At 41.7% G+C, this 21,870-nt stretch overlaps 2 protein-coding genes across 4 annotated transcripts; one reads left to right on the top strand and one right to left on the bottom strand.

The window, feature by feature from the left end:
- Positions 1-2,499: 2,499 nt before the first annotated feature.
- On the top strand, positions 2,500-8,733 carry perm1a (PPARGC1 and ESRR induced regulator, muscle 1a). Its single transcript, XM_028409942.1, has 4 exons — positions 2,500-2,592; positions 3,685-7,307; positions 8,130-8,246; positions 8,448-8,733. Exons 2-4 carry the CDS (start codon positions 3,701-3,703, stop codon positions 8,561-8,563), a joined length of 3,840 nt encoding a protein of 1,279 aa, XP_028265743.1. The 5' UTR covers positions 2,500-2,592; positions 3,685-3,700; the 3' UTR covers positions 8,564-8,733.
- A 995-nt stretch (positions 8,734-9,728) lies between these two features.
- Positions 9,729-21,483, bottom strand: plekhn1 (pleckstrin homology domain containing, family N member 1). Of its 3 annotated transcripts, none has more exons than XM_028409943.1 (16): positions 21,309-21,483; positions 19,579-19,669; positions 19,266-19,427; positions 18,416-18,496; positions 17,913-18,003; positions 16,083-16,216; positions 15,448-15,597; positions 14,421-14,501; positions 14,257-14,332; positions 13,857-14,002; positions 13,547-13,687; positions 12,718-12,960; positions 12,170-12,325; positions 11,617-11,862; positions 11,339-11,399; positions 9,729-10,542 (listed from the first exon to the last, which is right to left on the bottom strand). In XM_028409943.1, exons 1-16 carry the CDS (start codon positions 21,380-21,382, stop codon positions 10,358-10,360), a joined length of 2,118 nt encoding a protein of 705 aa, XP_028265744.1. In that variant the 5' UTR covers positions 21,383-21,483; the 3' UTR covers positions 9,729-10,357. The 3 variants fall into 3 exon arrangements, with proteins under 3 accessions (XP_028265744.1, XP_028265745.1, XP_028265746.1); XM_028409944.1 differs by having other exon boundaries at positions 11,617-11,859; XM_028409945.1 differs by having other exon boundaries at positions 19,579-19,666.
- Between the last annotated feature and the right edge of the window lie 387 nt (positions 21,484-21,870).

Below are 21,870 nucleotides of genomic sequence, written 5' to 3'. Positions count from 1 at the left end.
TAGATGCAGACATTTAAAAACACAGTCTAGTTCTTGACTGTTAATCCTTTTTTATATGTGTTCTGTTTATGAAAGCTACATTTTCTCTCTCATTATTCTCACATTGTTTTCACTCACCTCTATTTCTTAACAGTTAAGCTCACCCTCATCAACCTGTGTGGCATTTGTAAATTGCTTAACACTTTCTAAACAGTCCCACAGATCTGAATTGTGAATCTTTGTCTTCTGTTTTCTGCTCTTTACTATAATTAAGACTTTGCAGCCCTGTTTGGTACAAAAGATGCCACCAACCAAGGATGCTTGGTAACGGGACTGTACACAAACTCCTCTCTGTTTAAACATCATGTCACTGAGCTACTGCTGAATGCGTCTGTTTACTGGGCTTTGTTTAATTAACGCTGAATTGCCGGGCCTGACATGGTAAACAATTAGGGTGAAACTCTGTCGCATTAGTGGCTGTGAAACAGCCCAAACAGATTCCAATCTTAACTCTACAAACTGACTCATAAGAGCCTAATCCTGTTGATGGAAACAGAATCCCACCCGTGTCAAAACGGCCCACTGCCCCAGGTGCAGTAACCACACAGGCCCTGGCTTGTCTCCCTTTATCACAGCTGATGAATTGAGAGGGCCCTCTTGGGCACACAGCCCAGGCTGTGGTTTGGCTAATTAGAGGGTCTGTTTTCTCATAAATATCTATAGTGATGAAAATTAGGCAAATAAAGGCTGTAGTTACAGCCTGTGAAAGTGTCAGATGCAAATTCTCAATTCAGAGTGACAGTGGGAAAAAAATCTGGACATGTGTGCATGTGTGCTTTTATAAATGCAAAAAAAAGCTCAGTATTCATAATTTAACGTACTAAGAAATGAAAACTAATATTTTTGATGTACTTTATTCATCACAACTCTGTCAGCATGCTGTATACTACATTATGCCTGCTCTTAGATAAGCTTTTTCTAAATTATCATTAAGACTCTATGGTCATTAATTAGTGCCTTTAACTGTAATTTAGGCAAATCTACAGGCATCTGTTAACGACACTTTATTAGATCAAGACTGATTGGTTATCTTGGTATCTTCTGTCAGTGACATTTTGACAGGATGCTCCCGTAATCACATTGTCTTTACAAAGTCTTACTGATAGCTGTAAACAAAGGCTCAAGCCCTCCTCAGATAAGCTGTCCTCCCTACTGGCACATTTATGTAGCCCAACATCTGTGCTGTAATTTTAACTGACCTAAGACTTGTGTAGTAGAAGTGTATCTCGGTGCTCAGCTGACTGTACATTTGTTGATCTTAAATTGCTGTAACAGATGTATGAATCTGGATGTTAGATGTAGTTTAGACAACTAGTTTAGCAGTTTAAACTGTTGTGTTTCAGAGTTTTGTTTTATTGCATAATTTAGAAGAAGATTGATGCTTCACAGATCAGGAATAATCCATTTATATTCTGTTTGGTTGCCAGATTAAACAAAAAAAAGCTGCTGTATCCGCTTGATTGTGTTTACATTGTTAATCAGAAAAAGCTTTTCAAATGGTTCATTTACCATCTTTCGGAAATCTGTGCATATCTTAATATTCAAATTTTAAGATTTTCTGCCGTGTTCTTGTTGTTGTTCTTTACATATATGGGTTGCTTATATTAGCTTGCAACCTAATGTGTCTTTCTTAAAGCCAAAATATTTCCACTTAGATATATCATAACAATAAATGATAAAGAACAAGAGTTTGATTGCCTAGCAACAATCAAACTAACTAATACTAAATTGTATCATTTAATGATGTCTGGTTTTGTTTCCTTCACAAGATGGTAACCTAAACTTCTTAAAATCAACCCATTCTCAACCCCTGAAAAAAACAAAAACATTCTCAGTGTGTGCACAAATTTGTTACATATTAGGTCTGACTGCGACGACACAGCCAGCAACATGATGTGAGTGTCTCCTCTTTAGCAGATGAACGTTAAAACAACCTAAACTCTAACCATGTAATATTCTGCTTCATGTTGATCTTTACGTCTGTATTTCTGCTGTTCAGGATCAGAAGATTCTCATGTGATGTGGCTCTTTGCATCTCCTGCGGTGTCTGGAAACATTCGGATCTGCTGTCCACCCCATGATGTCACACCAGTGAGGTATCAGCTGTCTGACACACACCTCGCACACACCCCATATCTGCTGAAAGACTGCTGTTGTAGCAGTTGCCAGGGGATTTTACTGTTGGCAGGACATAAATTATGACATAGAATGACTGCAAAAAAGATAAACAAATAAAATAATCAACATACATTATCACAGAGTTCATCAAATACTTCAAAATCAAACAATAGTAAAGGTAGAAAAAAGCTTTAGCGGTTTGCTAGGGGAGAATCTATTTAAAGTTAAGAAATATTATACCTCTGTTGGAGATGGCTGCTGTGAGAACACTGCGTGTATTACGTGATCAGAAGCACCGCTCTATATTTATCAAATCATGGGGCCTGCCGTGGTACATGCACAAGAACGCCCACAAGAGGACATGCAGCATGGAGCTGCTGAGACTTCCCTGACCTTCGTGTCCCACAGACCAAGATCACAGATGAAGCAGGACAGGTAGGAGCCTGCATGTGTGTACAGTAAACTAAACAGATCAAAGCTAGTATGAAAAGAAAAGCCTTAAACTTAATATGTGAGAGAGTTGGATTATATTATCAAATGAAGTTCTTGTATTTCAAATGTTTTGCATTTGCCACATACAGTATATAAAGACATGTTTGTTTATTATTGCATGAATAGCTTCATGGACCTGTTACAGCTTAGCATTTGGTGTTAATGCTTGTAATTTGTTGCTTTAGTGTTTATTGAAAGAATATCTTAACTCATACGTAGAGAAGATTGAAGCAAGGCGTCTGGACTTGTAGCGTTTTCTTGAAGACGTTCACTTGAAGGACAAGACAAGACAGCAATGTGATATATGCAGTCCAGTGCAGTGAGGAATGCTCTGATCTGTACATTGGAGAAACTAAACAACCACTCCACAGAAGAATGGCTCAGCACTGGAGAGCCACCTCCTCAGGACAAGACTCAGCTGTTCACCTCCACCTCAAAGACAAAGGACACTCCTTTGAGGACAACAACGTTCACATTTTAGACAGGGAGGAAAGGTGGTATGAAAGAGGAGTCAAGGAAGCCATCTATGTTAAGCTGGAAAAACCTTCCCTTAACAGAGGTGGTGGCCTCAGACATCATCTTTCTACCACATACAATGCAGTGATTCCATCCATTCCCAGGAAGTTTGCACATACTCACAGTAAGAACAAAGGGCTGTCAACCAGTCCCCCTCCGGCAGTTTCATAGTCGTTAGCCAGTCGTTAGACACACCTGGCCCAGTCAGCCAGATCATCACATGTAAGTATGGAAACATTTAGTGCTATTGTTTTTAAGTTTTACCCAGACCCACCCACTGAGGTCTGCAACCACATATTTACCATGTTTCCCCACCAAACAGTTAGAACTGATGAAGCTGCTTGGGTGAGCAGCGAAACGTCTTCAAGAAAACTCTACAAGTCCAGACGCCTTGCTTCAATCTTCTCTACGTATGATGACCTGGATGACTGAGAACCTTCATCCACATCTTAACTCATATTGTCCTAAAATGACTGGACTGTGATGAATCTGCCTTAGTGACAGCTCTTTTAATTGCAGGTTGTACTGAACCACAATGGATGAATTTGAGTACAGTGTGGAGATCTGCGACCGTGACTGGCAATGCTTCTTTGCAGAATGCGAGGAGTGTAACATACTTCCTCCCTCGCTAGCAGGTCTGGAGGATTCAGGGATGAGCGATATGGATGATGCAGGGTCTGTTCTTGCTAAGAAGGCTCAGCGAGTTGATCTAACTCCAGCAGGCTTTTCAGTGTCAGACTGCCCCATCGATGGTCCCCCAGACTGTGAGGGCTCTCCTGTGGAGCATTACCTCAGTAAGCATGGCATTGGTGGAATAGAGAGTGTGCTCTCAGGCAGCGAGGAGGACATACACCTGCAGTCTGTCAATGTGTTTTTTGAAAGCTTGAAAAGTCTCACAGAGGCCAAGGCGAGCCAAGTGAAAGCTGGGAAAAACAAAGAGGCAGTAAAAGAGGAGGAGCAGTGTAGTGTCGGGCAGCAAGCCAGTGCAAATGGTTTGCCAAAAAACATCCCAAAGTTAAACGGTGGGCCTGCCAGGGTTGAAACAGCAGTTGGCAAAGAGACCATGAGGCCTGTCGACACCATCAGGAACATAAACGCAATGAAAAAAATGGAACCTGCAGCCAGCACCAGAGGGCTCGAAACTGACAAATCAGCTGAAATAGAGTTATTCATCAGAGAGGACGCATACACAGAAACCTGCTTAGGTGAGGTAACACGGAGGAAACAGTCTCATGACTCATCGGACAGGGCTGTCTGCTCTGCTCACTATGTGGACATGTGTAAACTTCCCAATGAGCGTAAGCAGGAAGAAACTCAGTTCACTTTCAGTAGAAAGCTAAGCCCTGACCTAACCTGTGATGTAGAAATGGGGACAGATGTTAAATGGAGGGAAGAACAAACCCCTAATGCAACAAGTACAAACAAAGCAGTGAGCCGAGAAACATCTCCATCTGCCTCCATCAAGAGGAAGAGGAGAAAGAAGAGGCGTCTCAGTGCAGAGCCTGGTGAGGGAGGATATGAGAGGCAGCTTTTCATCAGGCAGAGTGACTCAGAGGAAGGAGAATATACATTAAGAGGAGGAGCAGCTCTCTGCTTACCTGATATCAAGTTATCAAATTATTTCAATGAACCACAGCAGAGTCTCGTGTCTGTTTTGACTCCATACTCAACCACCAGTCATTTCTCAGTGAATAATCTCTCTATTAAGGATATGGAAGTAAACCCTGTGACTCCACATGACAGTCAACACCGGTGTTGGCCAGAGAGCGCTCAGACAATGTATGCAGGCCCAGCAGAGAATTATTCATTCAACAGGGGATCAGTGAGCCCAACTGATGACAGCGCTAATGTAGCAACACATTTACAGCCATGCAACAAGTTAGATGTTAAAGAGTCAACTGGACTGAATACATATTCTGAGTTTCCAGTTTTATTTACTGAAGGTGTAACTGTTAAATCAAACACAACCAGAGAAAATCAAACAAAGGACATTAAGGCAGAGAGCCTGCAGCAGTCTGATAAACTGAATCATTCAGTCATTGTTTGCTACGATGAACCCAAATCCTGTACCACAGAGGTCAAATCAGAAAGTCTTTTACCGAGTGCAGAGTCAAATGCTCCTGCTGTGGAAGTCAGCCAAAAGGACAAACTATCCACTGCTAAGTCAGTCCTGGCTGAAGAGGCTGAAAATTCTGGCAGAGACAAGCGCCCACTGCGTCAAAGAGAGGCTGAGCCCCAACAACAGCTGGAAATCCACTGTCACAACACAGACCGATATAGCACCACACTGCAAGAGACTCATTTTTCTCCATCTGCAGCTGGTGAAACTGCTTCTCACGCTCTTAACGTGAGACCTCCGCAAGTTGAAACCAGAGCCTGCCCACTCCAAGATGAGATTTTCAGTAAAGCTTCATGCACTGATTTATCAACTGCCGGCATTAAATGTCACTCAAATTCAGATGTAAATAACACAGAACCTTCGCATCAGGTTCAACCTTTATTCAAGTTAGATATTTTTTCAGACAAAGCTCAAACAACAGGCAGCATTCTGACAGAAACCGATCCATCCCAGTCTGAAGACTTACTAACAAGCCCTTCATCAGATATCACACATGTATCATCCTGCTGTACTCTGGACTCTGTCATGTCACTCTCAAATGAAACACACATCACAGACATGTCAGCAAGTTTTTGCTCATCTGTCAGTGAACATGATTCTGGAGGAGAAAAGAAAGAGCAAGCAAACACAGAAGGAGAACATGCTACATCTGAACACAAAAGCCAACCAGAATCAAAATCTGGCTCATTAGATAGAGCAGAAGATGCCATCACGGTATTCAAAGCCGGATGTGAACCTGGAAATGTACTGAATTCAGTGTTTGCCATGTCATCTTTTTGGAGTGAGATGGAGAAGCTGACGATAAATGACATTCTGGGATTACGGAGGATCAGCCAGGCTGCTCCACCCAGCTCCCTCCCACCTTTACAGGAACGAGAGGAAACTGACATGTTTGCTGATTCAGGCTTTTTCAGTCATGCAGAAGAGTCCAAGCCTGAGACACCCAATGAGGACACATTCAGTGTCCCTGATTCTGCAGAGTCTAGTTTAAACTCTGCTAACACGGGTAATTTTTCATCATCAAGAAGTGTTACGTGGGAGAGTGAACCGGTCCCTGTGAGCCAGGTGGTTGATATTTACCCAGAAAATATGTCACTGACATCTGTGACTGACGCTCCTCAACCAGTCCCTGCTGAAAGGGCTCAAAAAGGCCTCAGAAAGATTTCCAAAAATATCAGTCTGCATAATTTACATGCCCTGGAATCAGAGTCTCTCAAATATACACTGAAAAGTGAAACTTTGCAAACACTCGATGAAGAGGAATCAGAACAACTAGAGCATTTCACAGAGAGATATGTAGCTGAAGACAAGGGGCGCTACAGCATCTCTCTCTCAGATATATTTCAGTACCTCTTTGGTGAAAAACAGTCCGTTCCCAGCCAGTCAACTACAGACAACATAACCACCTTCTCCACAGATGGGAATTCAGTTCCTGAGACATATGATCTTTTTTTCTCAGAGTTTGACACAGAAAGCTTTTTCAACCCCCTCCATATTGCAGAAGAGAAGGCCAAGGACAAGACAGTTCCCATCTTTTCCTGCTCGCGCTCAGCTAACAGAAATCTACAGTATCCAGAAGCCTATGATTATTTCTTTGCCTCTTCCTCATCTGATGATTCATCTGTGGAATCTGATGAAGAAGAAGAGTGCAGTCCTGTGAGGGTGGTGACCAGGTTCACCCGTAAGTCAAGCTCAAGTCAGATTTATAGCGACATGTATGATCATTTCTTCACAGATGGAGACCTTGGACAGAATTTCTTCTGGAAAACAACATTCTCCTTTAGGAATGTTAATTTTACAGCATCTACAGTTCAGAAGCAGGAATCCAACGCCCTGTCTCTTGTCCCTGTGAGGGAAAGTGGCAGATACCTACCGAGAACTGTTCTTCCTCTCAACGCCCTGGGGAATCAAGACACAATGTTTCCTGATCCACTGCTCTTTCACTTGGAGGAAAGGATCTCCTGTCAACTAGCAAGGCAACCTTTCAGTTATGACGACATACAGACAACTCTTTCAAATCCACGTAAGTCCACTTTAATACAGTAACAGATACAGTAATTAGTTCTCATTCAATTTTAAACTATGCGACAGTTCAGGTAGCCGTTTGACCAGAAAGTATCATTATCTGATTACCACCTGTTTATTTTTAACTCTATCTTAATACATTACTCATGTATTAAGTGTGGAGCTCAAATAGGCCTCCATCTGGTTCACCACAATCACATATGACCCAACATTTTAGATCTGCTCACATGTGGACAGTTGTAATGCGGGACATGTTGCCCAGTCAGTCAGCTGTTACCGTCATGACCAGGACGGATTCTCTTTCCTCAGCTGGCATGTAGGGGTGAGCCAAGAGGAATGGTAGTACGTGATAACTTGACTTCACTCAATCAGTGTCTTCTCTAAGCTGCCAGCAGAGTGCACTAATTTATGTTTTAGCTGTGAGGGGAATTAAGTTACATAGTCTCGAGGAGTCTCTGTAGTATATGTTAATCCTTCTCCCTAAAACTCCACAAGCCTTTATTAAGATGGTAACTTATCCTTAATATGGCCTCTGGTGTTCAGCACTTATTTGTGAGGATTATCTTTAAGGCCGCTGGAATCATACATACAAATATCAGAAGCATCAAGCAGCTGTGTATGTTTGCAGAATTTGAATTTGTCAGGTGTTGGGAATTGACCCTGACACAATGTGATAGAAGTGGGAGAGCATATTATTAGGAGCTTGTTCACAGCTGTTAATGGCATTTACGTACCTTCTAGTGGACCTTTCCTCCATTTTGTGTATTGCACTGTATTGTAACAGCTTAATGATTGAAGACCTCTTTTTGTCTCTTTGAAGGGTTGGATGCATCATTCCTGCCTCTCAAACAGTCAGATATGTGTCTGGTTTGCATTGCATTTGCTTCGTGGGTCCTGAAGACGGCAAACCCACAAATTGGAGATGCCTGGAAGGCTGGTATGTATGTGAAGTGTAGTATCAGTCTGCTGGACAATACAAAAGTTTCAAATGTGCTAAAATTACAGGGCAGGTATTAAGCCACTGATTTTATTTTTTGTTGAGCCCTCTGAGAACTGTTATGATATTCCTAATCCTTGCAAACAGTAAATGCTGAGGTACTAAAAAGTTGAAGATGACTCACTTTCTGTTTTCACACAGTTCTGCTGGCAAATGTAAGCGCTCTCTCGGCCATCCGATACCTGCGTAAGTACGTCAAAATGGAGGCGGTGGCCAGTGAAACGAAGCTGAATCACCCTGCACTTACTGATTCTTGACGTTTCTGCTTAAATACTCTATGACTGAAATGATTGATTCTTTCCAATGAAGACCTGATATGAGCCACTGCAGGACCTGAGTCCCTTGAAGAATGTGTTGTAACGTGCTGTTGTTGTGATTTGTTGTTACATGTTTGCACTATAAGTTTCACTGATTCTTCCATAGAACAGTTTCTTTCCTTCTTGTTAAATCACTGGGTGACTCTTTTTGAAGAGAATTTACGTAAAATATAAAATGACCAAAGTCAAGATGAGACAAGTTCATGTGAAAGAAGACTTTAGACATTTGTAAAGTATGTTGAAGAATGTTCTGATGAGTGATTAGAGGCAGGTTCACTCAGAGCTGTACAGACTTGGGATTATAGATGGCCATGTGATAAATAGATTAACTTGAGGGACTTGAAGGAGTTAAGATGGTTTTTAAGATGTATCCATTACATCACTACAGCTGCAGCTGTAACAATCACAAAAGACATTGGATACATTTAATGATTACTTTTTTAATATTAAACTCAACAATTGTATCATAAAAATAATAACACCCCCTTTTAAAAGTTTGGGGACAACATTTTGTGAGCCGGTAATGTATACTTTGAAGGGCATTTTATTATAGGTTGTACTGAGCTGTTTTACAGCAGTAATGCTTATTTGAATTGTGTGCTTATGTGTGTTATTTGAAAAGCATTTAGGCCTAAAGATAAAACTTTGCAAACACTAGAGGGCGACATTTACTCATATAAGAAGTTGCTGCCCTAGCAGTTTAAAAAAGGACCCAGCGTTTAAGCTAAAAATAATGACATAATGCAAAAACGTCAATAATGTCCATATTAAGTATCCACCAGCTCTCTCCCACTGAGTATTTGGAGAAGAAATACATTTTTAGATTTTGTTATAATCTCATGTCTGAAAACATGTCACTGATTCATGACTTGGAAAAACTCAAAATTCAAGTTAATGTTAAAAGGTACAAAATTAATATGTATGAACGCTGGCTTTAATTTTCCCATATGTGCAAATGGATAATCAAATACAAATTTCCTATATATACCTAAAAGGAAATATGAGTGCAAATATGCTTATTGTCTATCTTTGGCCAAAGTAGATAGCACAAGACAATGTAGATAACTTAAGGGAGACTGAACAGACGAAAACATATTGATAGAAGTGGATTTGTAGTTTTATTTCAGTATATAAATAAACACCTCAAACAAAAAGGAAAAATGTCACACATGTATCAGTTCTGTGCAGTATTGATGGTAATATTAGCATCTTTAAGGCAGTCAGGTGAAGCTACATGTGTTTGCATAATAAAATTACTTATTTACAAAAATATACAAATTCTTCTTCTTGACTGTAACGAGCCCTAGTGGAATGATTTGATCACAAAAAAAGAAACTTACGACTATTAGTACAGTGTACAGCTTGTTAGAAAATTTTTGAAATCTTTAAAAAACAATACTAAGGTACTACATATTAAACTTGCCAGATAACACATTAAAAAACAACATTAAAGAAACAAATTTATTATGCACTTCTCTCTTGAATGCTACATGTCCGACAAATGAAGTCTGTTCCTTGTATTGTGTTGACTCTTCTGCTAGTTTCTTTTCATACCTGCCCTCATCATTCCTTTGTCTCACTCCTTAACATCTAACAAAGCACTCCCTGGGATTTGTTGGTTTATACTGTACACAGCGGGAGCAACGCGGCCTCTGCTTGTTGGATTTTATTATCCCTCTGATAGAGATCTGTTGTTTGCACACGTCCAGACGAGTGCCGGGCTATTGTTTTGTTTTATGACCATCTCTGCTGGGTTGCCATGGCACCAAGGCCTCTGGCCCCAAAGTCTAATCCAGTCCAGTGTGTTGAAATTCCAGACGTTGGTTGAATCATTCCAGTATCACAGTCGTACTCCCATATGTTGTCATAGTCCACTTCCTGGTCATCTGGTTCTGTGGGTTCTAGGTACGAATGGTGATCTGTTGGAATGGAAGAGATTCTCAGCAATGAAAGATAAACATCGCCCTGACTGAATAAACTTGGACCAGTCCCAAAGTAATTATGGGGTGTTTTGCTTTGCCCCAAAATATAATCTTACAGTCAAACCAGTAGTGTAACATGCCACTTCCACACCTTCACTTCTTTGTTCTCTTTTTAACAGTATAGAAACATGCAGCCTGTCAAATGATATCACTTGGTCATGCAGACAGGAATTTACCACCAGATAAATTCTACTGGTTTCATATGTGATAAAACAGCCTGTAGATGTATATGTGTGCCCAGTTGTGTGCTGTCAGTCACAGTGAAAGAGTAAAACCTGACTGTGTAACAGTGTTCTCTTACACTTCTCCCTCTAGGGATATCTGCACAGATGGCATTTAGTGATGCAATAAGCTCCTTTTTCATTGGCACATTTGCACATTTACTGCACCTTCACTTCTGTAACCTTTGATCTTCTATCTACCTGATGACAGAACTGAAAGTTCAATCACTCCAAAGTGTGAAATTTATGGTGTAATGGAGTGCAAGTAATGTTCTGTGTCCTTACTTAGTGGTATTTAGGAAGGTGGCTGGCGGTGCTGGCTTTCATAACTCACACTTGTGAGGAAATATGATGCTGCGGTGTAGAATTTAAAGGGTTTCTATTGTTTCTCAGTAGAACTATAAATTTATCCAGCCTATGCCAAACACTTAAATTCTAAAATGCACTCAGACACACCATGCATACACAGAGGAATGGTGTAAGGTTCACCACTGCATGCCTTCAATTCTTACCTGGTGAGTAACTGTAAGGCTTCTGAGCAGTGTACCTCACAGAGCTTGGTGGGACAAGAATCTGTCAACAGATGTGAAAACAGAGAAAGTTACTTCCCATGAACAACAACAACAAACATTCTCATGCTTCCTAAAATATGTTTCATCTGAAGCACCTGTTTAAATATCACCTGCAGCACATGTATATACACATGCTCGGCACACTACTGTTTCACTTTGCACTACAGCATTCCAGGAACCGGAGTGTCCTGGTAGATGAGTGCATCTGTGCTCCTCACCTGCTCTTGTACTTGGCTGGGCACAGGCAGCAGTTTTAGTCTGGACACGGCCTCTGCTCTCTGCTCTGCTTGGCTTTGAGGAGTTTCCATCTCTAGGGACAAAGCCTGTCCTTGGGAGTTGGTCAAAACCAGGCTTCTCCTACAGCGTCTGCCCATAGGAGGGGTGCGGAGCTGGAAGGAGGAGGGTAGAAGGTGGGAGTCCTGCTGGTGATGCTGGTGATGAACTGCTTCTTGCCAGCTTTGCTGCTAAAGGACAAAGAGTATTGTGTCAGAGAAGCTATGAGCATGTAAAACAGGATTATTTCACTATAGTCACATTTGTGAAGATGTTAAAAATGTTTTGACAATATTTATTCTTAACATATTTTTATATCTTTTTATATAACATATGATGTGATAACTAAAATAAACAATAGTTTACACATTTATTTTGTAATCTATTTTAGTTCTGCAACTACATGCCTGTTTGTTTGTGTTCATGCAATGGTTAATATCAGACAGGCTGTGCAGGTGTAAATTGAACCTATGGATCCAGTATCTTTGACCCACTTACCACTGGCCTGGCCTCATCCAGGGAGTAGATTTCGGGGCTGCAGGGCTCATCATACAGAGGTGACAAGGGTTGTCGCGGGGCGCACATGTCTGAGTGGCGCTGAGGGATGTTTAGCGGGTAGTTTAGGGAAGTCTGAGGAGTGCTCCAGCTGTTAGACTGAAGGGTTTGAAGAGAAACTGGAGTTAGTTTACACCACCAGAGGAAAGGGAAATCAAATAAAAAACAATCTGATGCAATCTGATTAGTAAACTAAGGTTTTGGACTAATATAGCAGTGAAGCAGTACAGATGCCTGCTAAGCAGAGTAAATATTTTCAGACAGGCTTATACTTAATGAATGATAATAGAGATTTGACTCCTTGCATCATTCAGTTGATTGATCTTTCAACCTTATATAAATGCCAATGAAACACCATTTGTTAACACTATATGATGACTGCTCTCAGCCCACTGCTGCCAATTTTAGTTACTGCTCACATGACATTCAAAGAAAGTCAACAGTCTCAAAGGGAATATTCAGTTATCAAGTTAGACGCCAGAGTGAATTACCTTGACGAGTGGGGCTTTCTCCAGCCGCTGTGGGCTGGCATGGTGCATGGGAGAGTAGGGTGTGCTGTAAACCTGAGACAGTACTGAGCTCTCTGCAGGCTGCAGGTAGGAGCTACGCTGAGGGGAGGAGTAGCGCAGGGACAAAGGTCGGAGGTCGCGCTCAGGCCTGGTGTGTGAAGACACACTATTGGTTCTGCTGCCCAGTCGGGCAGTCTCAGTCGAGGAGGGACGGCTGGAACTGTACTGTAGGGACATCAAAAAAAAAATGTCAGCCAAGATTTGTGGCTTTACAACACTATGCAGCATTAGCTTTCTGTGTCACCCTGTGTTTTTAGTATACAAAGTCCTCTTGAGTGTGAGAGAAAAGGGTCTCTAAAAATTTTAATTGGGAGAGTGGTGGTTGAGGTCTGAAGGTAAATGGCAACATTTCTGCTGGGCACTCAGCCCTCTCCACTTTTAGCTAATTGGATGGGCAGCCTGTCTGTGTAGCCCTCTCCTATGGGAGTTTGGAGTTTTACTTTTTAGTTAAGAAGCAAAATGTTACTGCAGGATCTTATCTGCTGTGTTACTTGGATGTTGTTTTGGGAGAAATGATTGACTTTGTTATGATTTATTTTTGTACTGGAAGGCCAGAGGATCACTGCCTGAGAGTTTGTAACAGGAGCGCTTTGGTCTCTGGACCTTGCTTAATAATTAACTGTGTGAAAGAAAGGTGTTGTTCAGCTCCACCAAAACAAACAGCTCTTTTTCAGCGATGTACAACTACCTACCACATTTAGATCTGTGCAAATATTGTAGTGTTTAATGGTTTAAGAACAGTCAAACATACACAGAGCGGTTCAGAGTATCCAGGGGAGAGGGGGTTTTCTGCACGAATCGGTAACTGAAGGTGTTGAGACCCACGTCCACTTGATGACCGGCTGAATTTACTTCCTTGGCTGTTTCTGCTCCACCTGTCAAACTGCGGAGGCTGGAGTTTAAAGAAGACAAAAATATTATTAAGCATTAACATTTGTTTGACTGTGAGCTAAGCTTTGAGGCTTCTGCATAAACTTCACCCACAGGTTCACCAGTTAGATTGGGCAATAGTTGTGGGTCATCAGCAGCCATGAACAGAAAGGAAGGAGCACATTGCTCACCTCTGTATTGGTTGGGGTGTAAATGATGTCATAGACTGGGGGTGGAGGGCTGAGGACAGGCACGTCAGCAGCTTTAAAATGCTGGATCCAGTCGCAGAACTCTGGCCTATCCAGACAGGACACCACTATGGGGTTGATCAGCTTCCCTGGGAAGAGAGGAGGGGAGGACAAAGCCTGTCATTTGGTCCAGTTCTTCACTGGAATGTGCTATAGTAAGACAGTTATTCACCAGGGATAAAACCAGCTCATTCATGGAGGGGTTACACTCTGTGACGCTAGCAGATTCATGGAAAAGGCCATTTAAGATTAAACAGGCATAGGAATCTACACTCATTATAATCCCCTTTAACATGTCTGTTTAAATGGCAGCATGTCCAAGAACAGTTTCAGGATTATTTACCTTCAATCATAAAGGTGTTGGGTTTGACATCTTGGCAGGGCGTGGTCACAGTAATCATGTTGAGCGGAAGTTTTCCCTGTAATCATAATGACTCTTTAGCACAACATCCTTATCCAAACATGAGATAAACACCAGGATATGATTGAGTAGGAAGTCAATCTCACCTTATAGAAGAGTCCATCATTCTCCTCTGATAGGATGATCAGGGTTGATGGGTACATCACCAGCAGTCTATCACTCTGTTGCTGTAGATTTAGGATTTCAGAAAGACTTGTGAGATTTATGTGTTTTGCCCGTTTTATTTCATTATGGTAACGAATGTCATGTTAACATGTTAAGCCAGAATGTTTTCACTTGGCTCTCTGTGGAGGTATTGTACAAGACAGAGAGAAACTACGGATTAGAAACCAAGCCTTTATAACTTAACAGCAAAGATGACATTTTAAATAACATCAGGCCGGTGGAAACATGAAAAAATCACCAGGGATATCCTTTAATACTGTGTTGAGAAGCACACTTTAATTCCCAGTAAGATCCTCAGTCAAACCTGTTGGCGGGGCATTTAAAGGTGCGGCAGACTAAGAGTTTATGTTTCCTCTCTCCTGAGGAGGGTGTGTCTGGACAGACAGCTGACATTCCAGCTGTGAGGTGAGTCGAGTCACTGCGTGAGCAGAGCATATGCCTCTCACACACCCAGGCCCTAAATCTCACACACTTCAATAGAGCTGCCGCTATTTCCCACAGAGAATTAATTACAGATATCCTTGCAAGCTGCATCATGGCTGCTGTTTTTATTGGCTGCTATGTAAAGTTGTCTGAGCATTATGTATTTGTGCTCCTGTCTGATTAAATTCTGAATTCATGACTTGGTTGTATAGTCTGACGTTGTGATACACTTAAGCAAGAAAATAATGATAATAGATAGGTGCTGTTTTTGCTGTTTTTCCAAAATGTGGACTCCACCTTGCCACTCATTCTCTCCCTTTATTGTGTTGAGGTAATGTGCCTGTTGTGAAATTTGTAAACTATGTGAGTCACCTGGATTTAGAGCTGATGTTATCCTGCTTTATAAAAAATTCCCAGAGTTTGAAAACATGTATCATGAGTTACAGTTTGCCCTAATGTACATTTCCATACATAGACACCCAGGAAGAAGTGACTCAGTCCTGGCAAGCTGATCTGATGTCATACCTGACAGGGCAAGTGCTGCAGTCGCACTTTGGTAACGAAGGTGATGGGCCCCAGGCTGTCCCGCTGAGAACCCTCCCACTCATAGATAGGCTCTCTGTTGATAGAGTTTCTTAGCTCCTCTCGGCCCTTGGGGGTCTCATCCTGGTTTAGCTATAGTCAGCACACAGAAGTCAGTGTTAGAAGTAAATACAAACAGAGCCCTGCCCTTAGGTAAATTTAAAATGCTGAGTTGCCCGTTTTTTTCCTTGAATGTCACTCATGTCTGTTATTTACAAAGATGTCTAAGCCTTATAAAAGAATCATCACTTCAGTTGTTTTCTTCTCTTGTGACACATCTAGGCTCATGTGTTTCATCAGCTCTTTCCCCACCTGTGGGTGTAGAGTCAGCACTTTAACCCTGCACAGATGTGAGGGTTAGCTTGATGCGGTCAAGGCCGCTCCCAGCACTCAGGCCTCAGGGAGAGCCAGCAGAGACCTACTTGACTCACCAAATTTTACACACTTAAACACCCTATTTTATCTGACATGACTGAAACCAAAGCATGGTCCTGGCTCACACACCGAGTGGATTAAACTAATTTGATGTAATAACATACAATATTTCACTATTTAGCAAATAGTCTTCTTGAACTTACTTTTACTCTGGTGTAGATTTCAGGTGCAATAGCAGTGCCTCCGTTAGCCTCAATGTTTTCTTTGAGCAGGCCGAACCATAGGTCCATTTCTTCTTGGTTGGCACAGTAGACGATGATTGGGTTAAGGCTGACACCTGCCAGGCACAAAAGTCACAGAATCAGTCACATCCTCCATTTTTCTTTTTCAAAATGCGTTCTGTCATGTTGGCAAATCATTAATGGAGTTCACACTCTGCTTCTTGGATGTTTAGACCAACTCATGCAACAAGTACAATAAACGTTAACAGATGTTGAGGACAGTAAACTACATTCAAGACCTGTTGCGGAAAATCCATGTTGACCTGCTGTGTTTGGCATTTAAAGATTGTGGTAGACTCTCCCTCCCACATGCAGCTTTTCCAGAAAGAATGAACAGTACCTGGGATGAATAGAGCTGGAATCTCCCCTTACCTATCAGTCCCACACATACCAAAGATAACCAACAAAGATAGTCTATTTCATTCCACTCCTGTGGCTTTGTACCATAATTGTCTGGAAGCCTAGCCCCTTGACTACTTAATAAGCAGCTACTTTGGACTCTGTTGTCTTTATTTTCATCCAGCCTCTTAATTGTAGACCTTGACCATAGCCCTCCATCAAAAACTTTTTCTTTCCCTTAAAACAGTTCAAGTTGGATGAGCAATCATTTAAAACTTGAGTCAGTTTACAGAGGTCATTAACCATTGTTACAAGTAACGATCTGTCGTTATCTAACTTTCACAGCTAAAATGATTCAAACCGTGTGAAAGCTTCCTTTTTAGGAGTCCTATATATGCTTTGTCAACCTCTAACCTCTAACTCGCCTACATTCGTTCACAGCTCAGTGAGAGGAAGATGCAGACCTCACAGAGGAAATCGCTGCATCAGAGCTCTCACTTGACTCAGAATTCCGTCACATTTCCTTCATATTTCCTGTCAGTGATGACTTCTATTAGGTAAATAAAGGTTCATACCGAACAATGAAAACAACTGAAATATAAAACCAGAAGATAACAAGCTTGAGCTGGAAAATTGCAAAACTAATTTTGAGAAAGCAACCCCAAGGAGTGTCAATATTATGACAGCAAAGGTTTTGGTAAGATTGTAATGATGAAGACATATAAACAAAGAAACCTTACACCTTTGTGAATTTTACACTTATCACTGACTTCAGTGGTTTTATTTCCCAGGCAAGACTTCAAAAGCAAAATGCCACTTCTAACCTGAGCAGTTTTTGGAATGTGCCATAGATTATACACAGTGACAAGGCTAAGAGCAGTAGCTGGGCTTTGCAGTGTGACAGCTGGGCTGACTGAAATGCACCTGTTGTTTAACAAGCAGGACCTTTAAGGCCACTTTGACCGAGGGAGAAAGGGGCCCAGCTCTAGTTAGTCTTGGTTTTGAGTGGAGGTGAAGAGGTGAGAGGGTCATGGCACCTTTGAATCACTGGAATGTGATAACACAGGAAATGCTGCAGCCTGAAAATAGTGTGCGTGTGTTCCTTTGGGTTTTTTTAAGTGAGGTGATTTTTTTCTTTGATCCATAACTGATGAGAGGGACAAATATAGCAGACCACCAGCAGGAGTAAAAGAAAAAAAGGGGCAGATTCTGAGCTTTAAATTGAAATAAATAAAAACCAAACGCTCAAAAATACGTCTCTAGCACCTGCTGTAGGTCATCGGCTTTTTGCCAGTGGCTGGTTTCAGTGATTGATTAGCTGAATGTAATGCAGCCAATAAAACAAAACAGAAACTTTTGACACATCATATATCTGTGCCAAGAACCACCAATGTCTTAGATATATAAACTTACCATTTATTTGAAAGGCATATTCCTGGGGTTGGCTGTGATTGCAGTTCTGTTGCAGGTTGCAGATGGTGAGCTCTTTCAAAGGAAGAGTTCCCTGCAAAGAAAAGAGTTTTTTCATTCATAAACTACAAGCATCATCGCCAACATGTTCCCCTCTGTTATGTTCTTTTTAAGCCAACTGTCCAGCTGTGTTTTAACAAAAAATATGAATCACTCTGACCCTGAGGTCAGCCTTGTAAGTCAATGAAGTGTTCATGTCTGCCCCCCATCTGCCGTCATCTGTAGTCTGACTAATGTTGTGTAAAGGTGCGGGGCTGTCTCTTTTCAACATGGAGTCTCAGCAGGCAGTGATGATTAATGGCTGCTCATGCTTTATTAGACAGGTTAAGAATATATAATTATGCTTTCTGTTTATCAACAAAGTGCAGGTTGGCAGGGCACACACGTCTGAAGTTATGATGACATAATATAAGACGAGCAAAAGTGCACGAATGAAGAAAAAGTACCTGGTATGTCAGTCCAGTTGTGTTGTTGGAGACAAAATGAAGGTGTGTCTGGAAAAGATCCAAGTAGCAGTCATGTATATCCTGCAGAAAGGGTAAGATGGAAAGTGAATCAGAATCAGGAAAAAGTTATTAATCCCAGGGGGACATTGCAGGGGGAATTGCAACAGAACAACACTTTTGGTGTAGCTGCCATTTATAGAGACGCAGGAACATATGTGGTAATATGTCCACATTGTCACATCTTGTTCTTATCGTCCGCTGATTCATTTAGCATTAAAGGAAATGTTCTCGTTTAGTAGGACAAGGATTTTTGCGGTCTTATTTTGTGTTACAATACAGTGTGTTCTTTTGGCTTTGTGACATGATTCTATCCATTAATCTTTTCTGTTACTTTTGACAGAGCTGTTGTGTCAGAGCTCTGACAAATTGCAGTTCCCACAGTGAGGAGCCGGCATGTCCTATCTGTCTATGGGATCAGAGGAACTCTCTCTGTACCCTGAGGTTTTCTGACGGAGATATTTCACAACTACAGCAGAAACAAGCATGTCCAAACACAGGCTGCGGTCTGCTTTTGTGGAAAGCTGATTGGATTATTCACAGCCAGCCACCACGTCAAAGCCAGCAGTGAGTTTCAGTAGCCGCAAAGCAACATCCGGTTACTCTCCACCTGTTTTCTTTTCTGATTTTGACACTGTTGACTGGCATGATGTGTCATTCGAGGCTTGGTCATTGTTTAAGATCTCTTAACCACACTAAGAATTGTGCAGCTTTATCTTTGTTTTCTTTTGTTTTCTTTGCTTTCCTGATATTTCAGCATACCGTCATTAAAAAGTTATTTTGATCCACTCACCTGGCAGTGGAGGAAACGGAAACGAACTTTGGAGCTGTGAATCATCCGTCCATAATTCTTCACATTGATGCTGCTTTTTTTCCAGCCGCTAGCTGGGTCATAAGGAAAAGGAGGATCCCATTTTATGTTCTCTATCGTCTGCAGATCTTTGGGGGACATTTCCTGCAAACAGTGTTAAGTTTAGACATGACATAATTAAACCCTTAAGACCTGGTATCGGAGAGGCTGCAATAAAGATGTCTTAGCACATAGGATCATAGTTGTGTTTGGTATGCAGATGTTGCCATGTTTACCAGCTGAAGGAGGCTCTTACCTTCCTCGGGGTGACAGTGCACAGGATATTGATGATGCTGTTGGACTTTTCCTGTCCCTCTTGGGGATTCTTCTTGCGAAACAGACGACTGCTGCATGAGAAGTGAAAATTGCTTGTTACTACTCATGCTCATGTATTTACCATCAAATGTTTACTGTCCGGCTGCACTGTCAACAAAGAAGATTTGCTGTTTGCTGGAGCTCACTGATGTCTACTGTTGTCACAGAGAGTTGACCCTAATATATTGTCTTTAGCTTCATTGTTTTGGACTGTTTTAACAGTACATTATAATCTTTTAATCATAGTGAATATCATATAAATGAATCAGGGGCCCTCCCTTTGTCTTCATTCCATCAATGCCAGCTATTTAAATGATAAGAACAATCACGCCTTGTGTTTTTGATAGCAAGGATGTGCATAGGAAAATCAGCATTCAATGTCCCCTTTGTTTTGCATGACCCTCATCTGTTACCATTAGTGTCACATCTTAATGAGGAAGCTCCCTCACCACAGAGATAAGGCACGGGGACTGCTTTTACAATCTAAGCTTGTAGTTTATCTGCTTATCTGTACACATGTGTGCCAGTGTCCTGCAACAACACAGGAGCTTGTGTCCACTGTGGGAATCAAGGCCTGTCTATTCAGGAAGTCCAACATTAATCATTTATTAACATCTAGTGAATTATGCTATTCTGTCAGATCCCCCTTTTAAGTACCGATATGCAGATAAAAAAACAACAATTGTCGCACATTATGATGCAACCTGCCGTTGCAATGTGAAAGAGGAATGTGTTATAGATAATAGCCAGGTAGTGGATTTGCACACCCAACATTCTCCAAGTCACTGTTGTGGCATTCAGAACTGCTCACTTCCCTTCTCTTTGGGGAATACCTGAGCCTGGCCTGATTCACCAACACAAAGCGTTAGTAGGGTACACAGGAAACAGGAACACTGAATGTATTGTTCAGGCTGACCATCAATCCGACTTGGAAGGTGTATCACTGTTCAAGCTTGAGCCGTTGAGATTTTGAATTTTTTTTTAGGTTTTTCCTGCATCTGTTTGTATTTGAACTAGGAGCTGCAGTCCATGTTTGACAAAACCAGACACTGAACCATCATACAAGACAAGACAGAAGAGCTGTGGCTAATTACAATCAGATGTGGTGGTCTAGCACCAGAGTTGGTTGTACCAAGTGTAACATGTCAAGGCATATAATCCTGGGGGGGGGGTTAGAAAAAAACTGATAAAAAATCAAATACAGCCATGCTGTCAGTCATTGTGTTCATGTTCAAGTCACATCACTACAAACTGGTCTTATATGTCTGAAATCATAAATCACATACAACTTTAATGTTATTGTGATAATGAATGGGGTCAGGTCCTGATTTTTTTGGAGGGAAACCAGATTCAGTGACAGCTGGCAGATCATCTTCACAGAGATGCAAAGAGGAGGCAAATGGTAACTGGATCGTTGACACCGTTGGCCAGACGGGCACCACTCAGGCACGACTCTGGGACTATCCTGTATTACCATATGATCCTGATCCTGCCCTCACAAAATTCACAACCTCTGTTTAACCCCACGACTCAAATCCTGAGAAATACCAAGAATTCCTTCCAGCTGAAACACTGAGTCTAAAATAACAAACTGCAGTCAATGGCATGACTTGTGCTCTGTATGGACACTGAAACATGTATGAATACCTGGACAGGTTGAATTGTTCTTACCTGTTTCTGCGGATGAAACTCTTGCTGGAGAATCTGAGGTTGTGCTGGGGGACACATGACATGCTGCTCCCCATGTTGCTGTCCTTTGTGGGGCTTTGCGCTGCTCTGTAGACAAACTGTACTCCGCTCTGTGATGAATGAGTGTAATCCAAGAGTGCAGTGCACTCCCTGCTGAAGTCAGACTTGAACTGAGGGAAAGGAGGGCAGGGTGAGGACTGTAGAGTCAGACGAGCCCACGTATAAGGGGTGGAGTTTGGGGCTGTGTCACAGGCTGTATGTGGTGAATAAGCAGTAGGTCTGACACTCTGTGTGAGTTGCCTCTGTCTGCTAAATCAATCTCTACAACAAAGGCAGGGGGTCTGGAAAGAAGTGTGCCATTTCACACCTTCCAGGGGCCAAATGGAGCTCATTGTTGGGTCACCACTGCCATGAGTGGTCACTAAAGACACGGGATGGTGTGTGTCAATCAAAGGGAAAGATGGGAACTTTTCTGGCATGTCCAGACATGAAAATGCCTGCAGATTTAAGTATTCTATTTTGAGTACATCAGTGTCATTTTGTA

Source organism: Parambassis ranga, chromosome 7, assembly GCF_900634625.1.
Source record: "Parambassis ranga chromosome 7, fParRan2.1, whole genome shotgun sequence".
Lineage (NCBI taxonomy): Eukaryota > Metazoa > Chordata > Actinopteri > Ambassidae > Parambassis > Parambassis ranga.
Note: the sequence above shows the minus strand (reverse complement) of the source record. Positions and strands in the feature narration are given on the sequence as shown.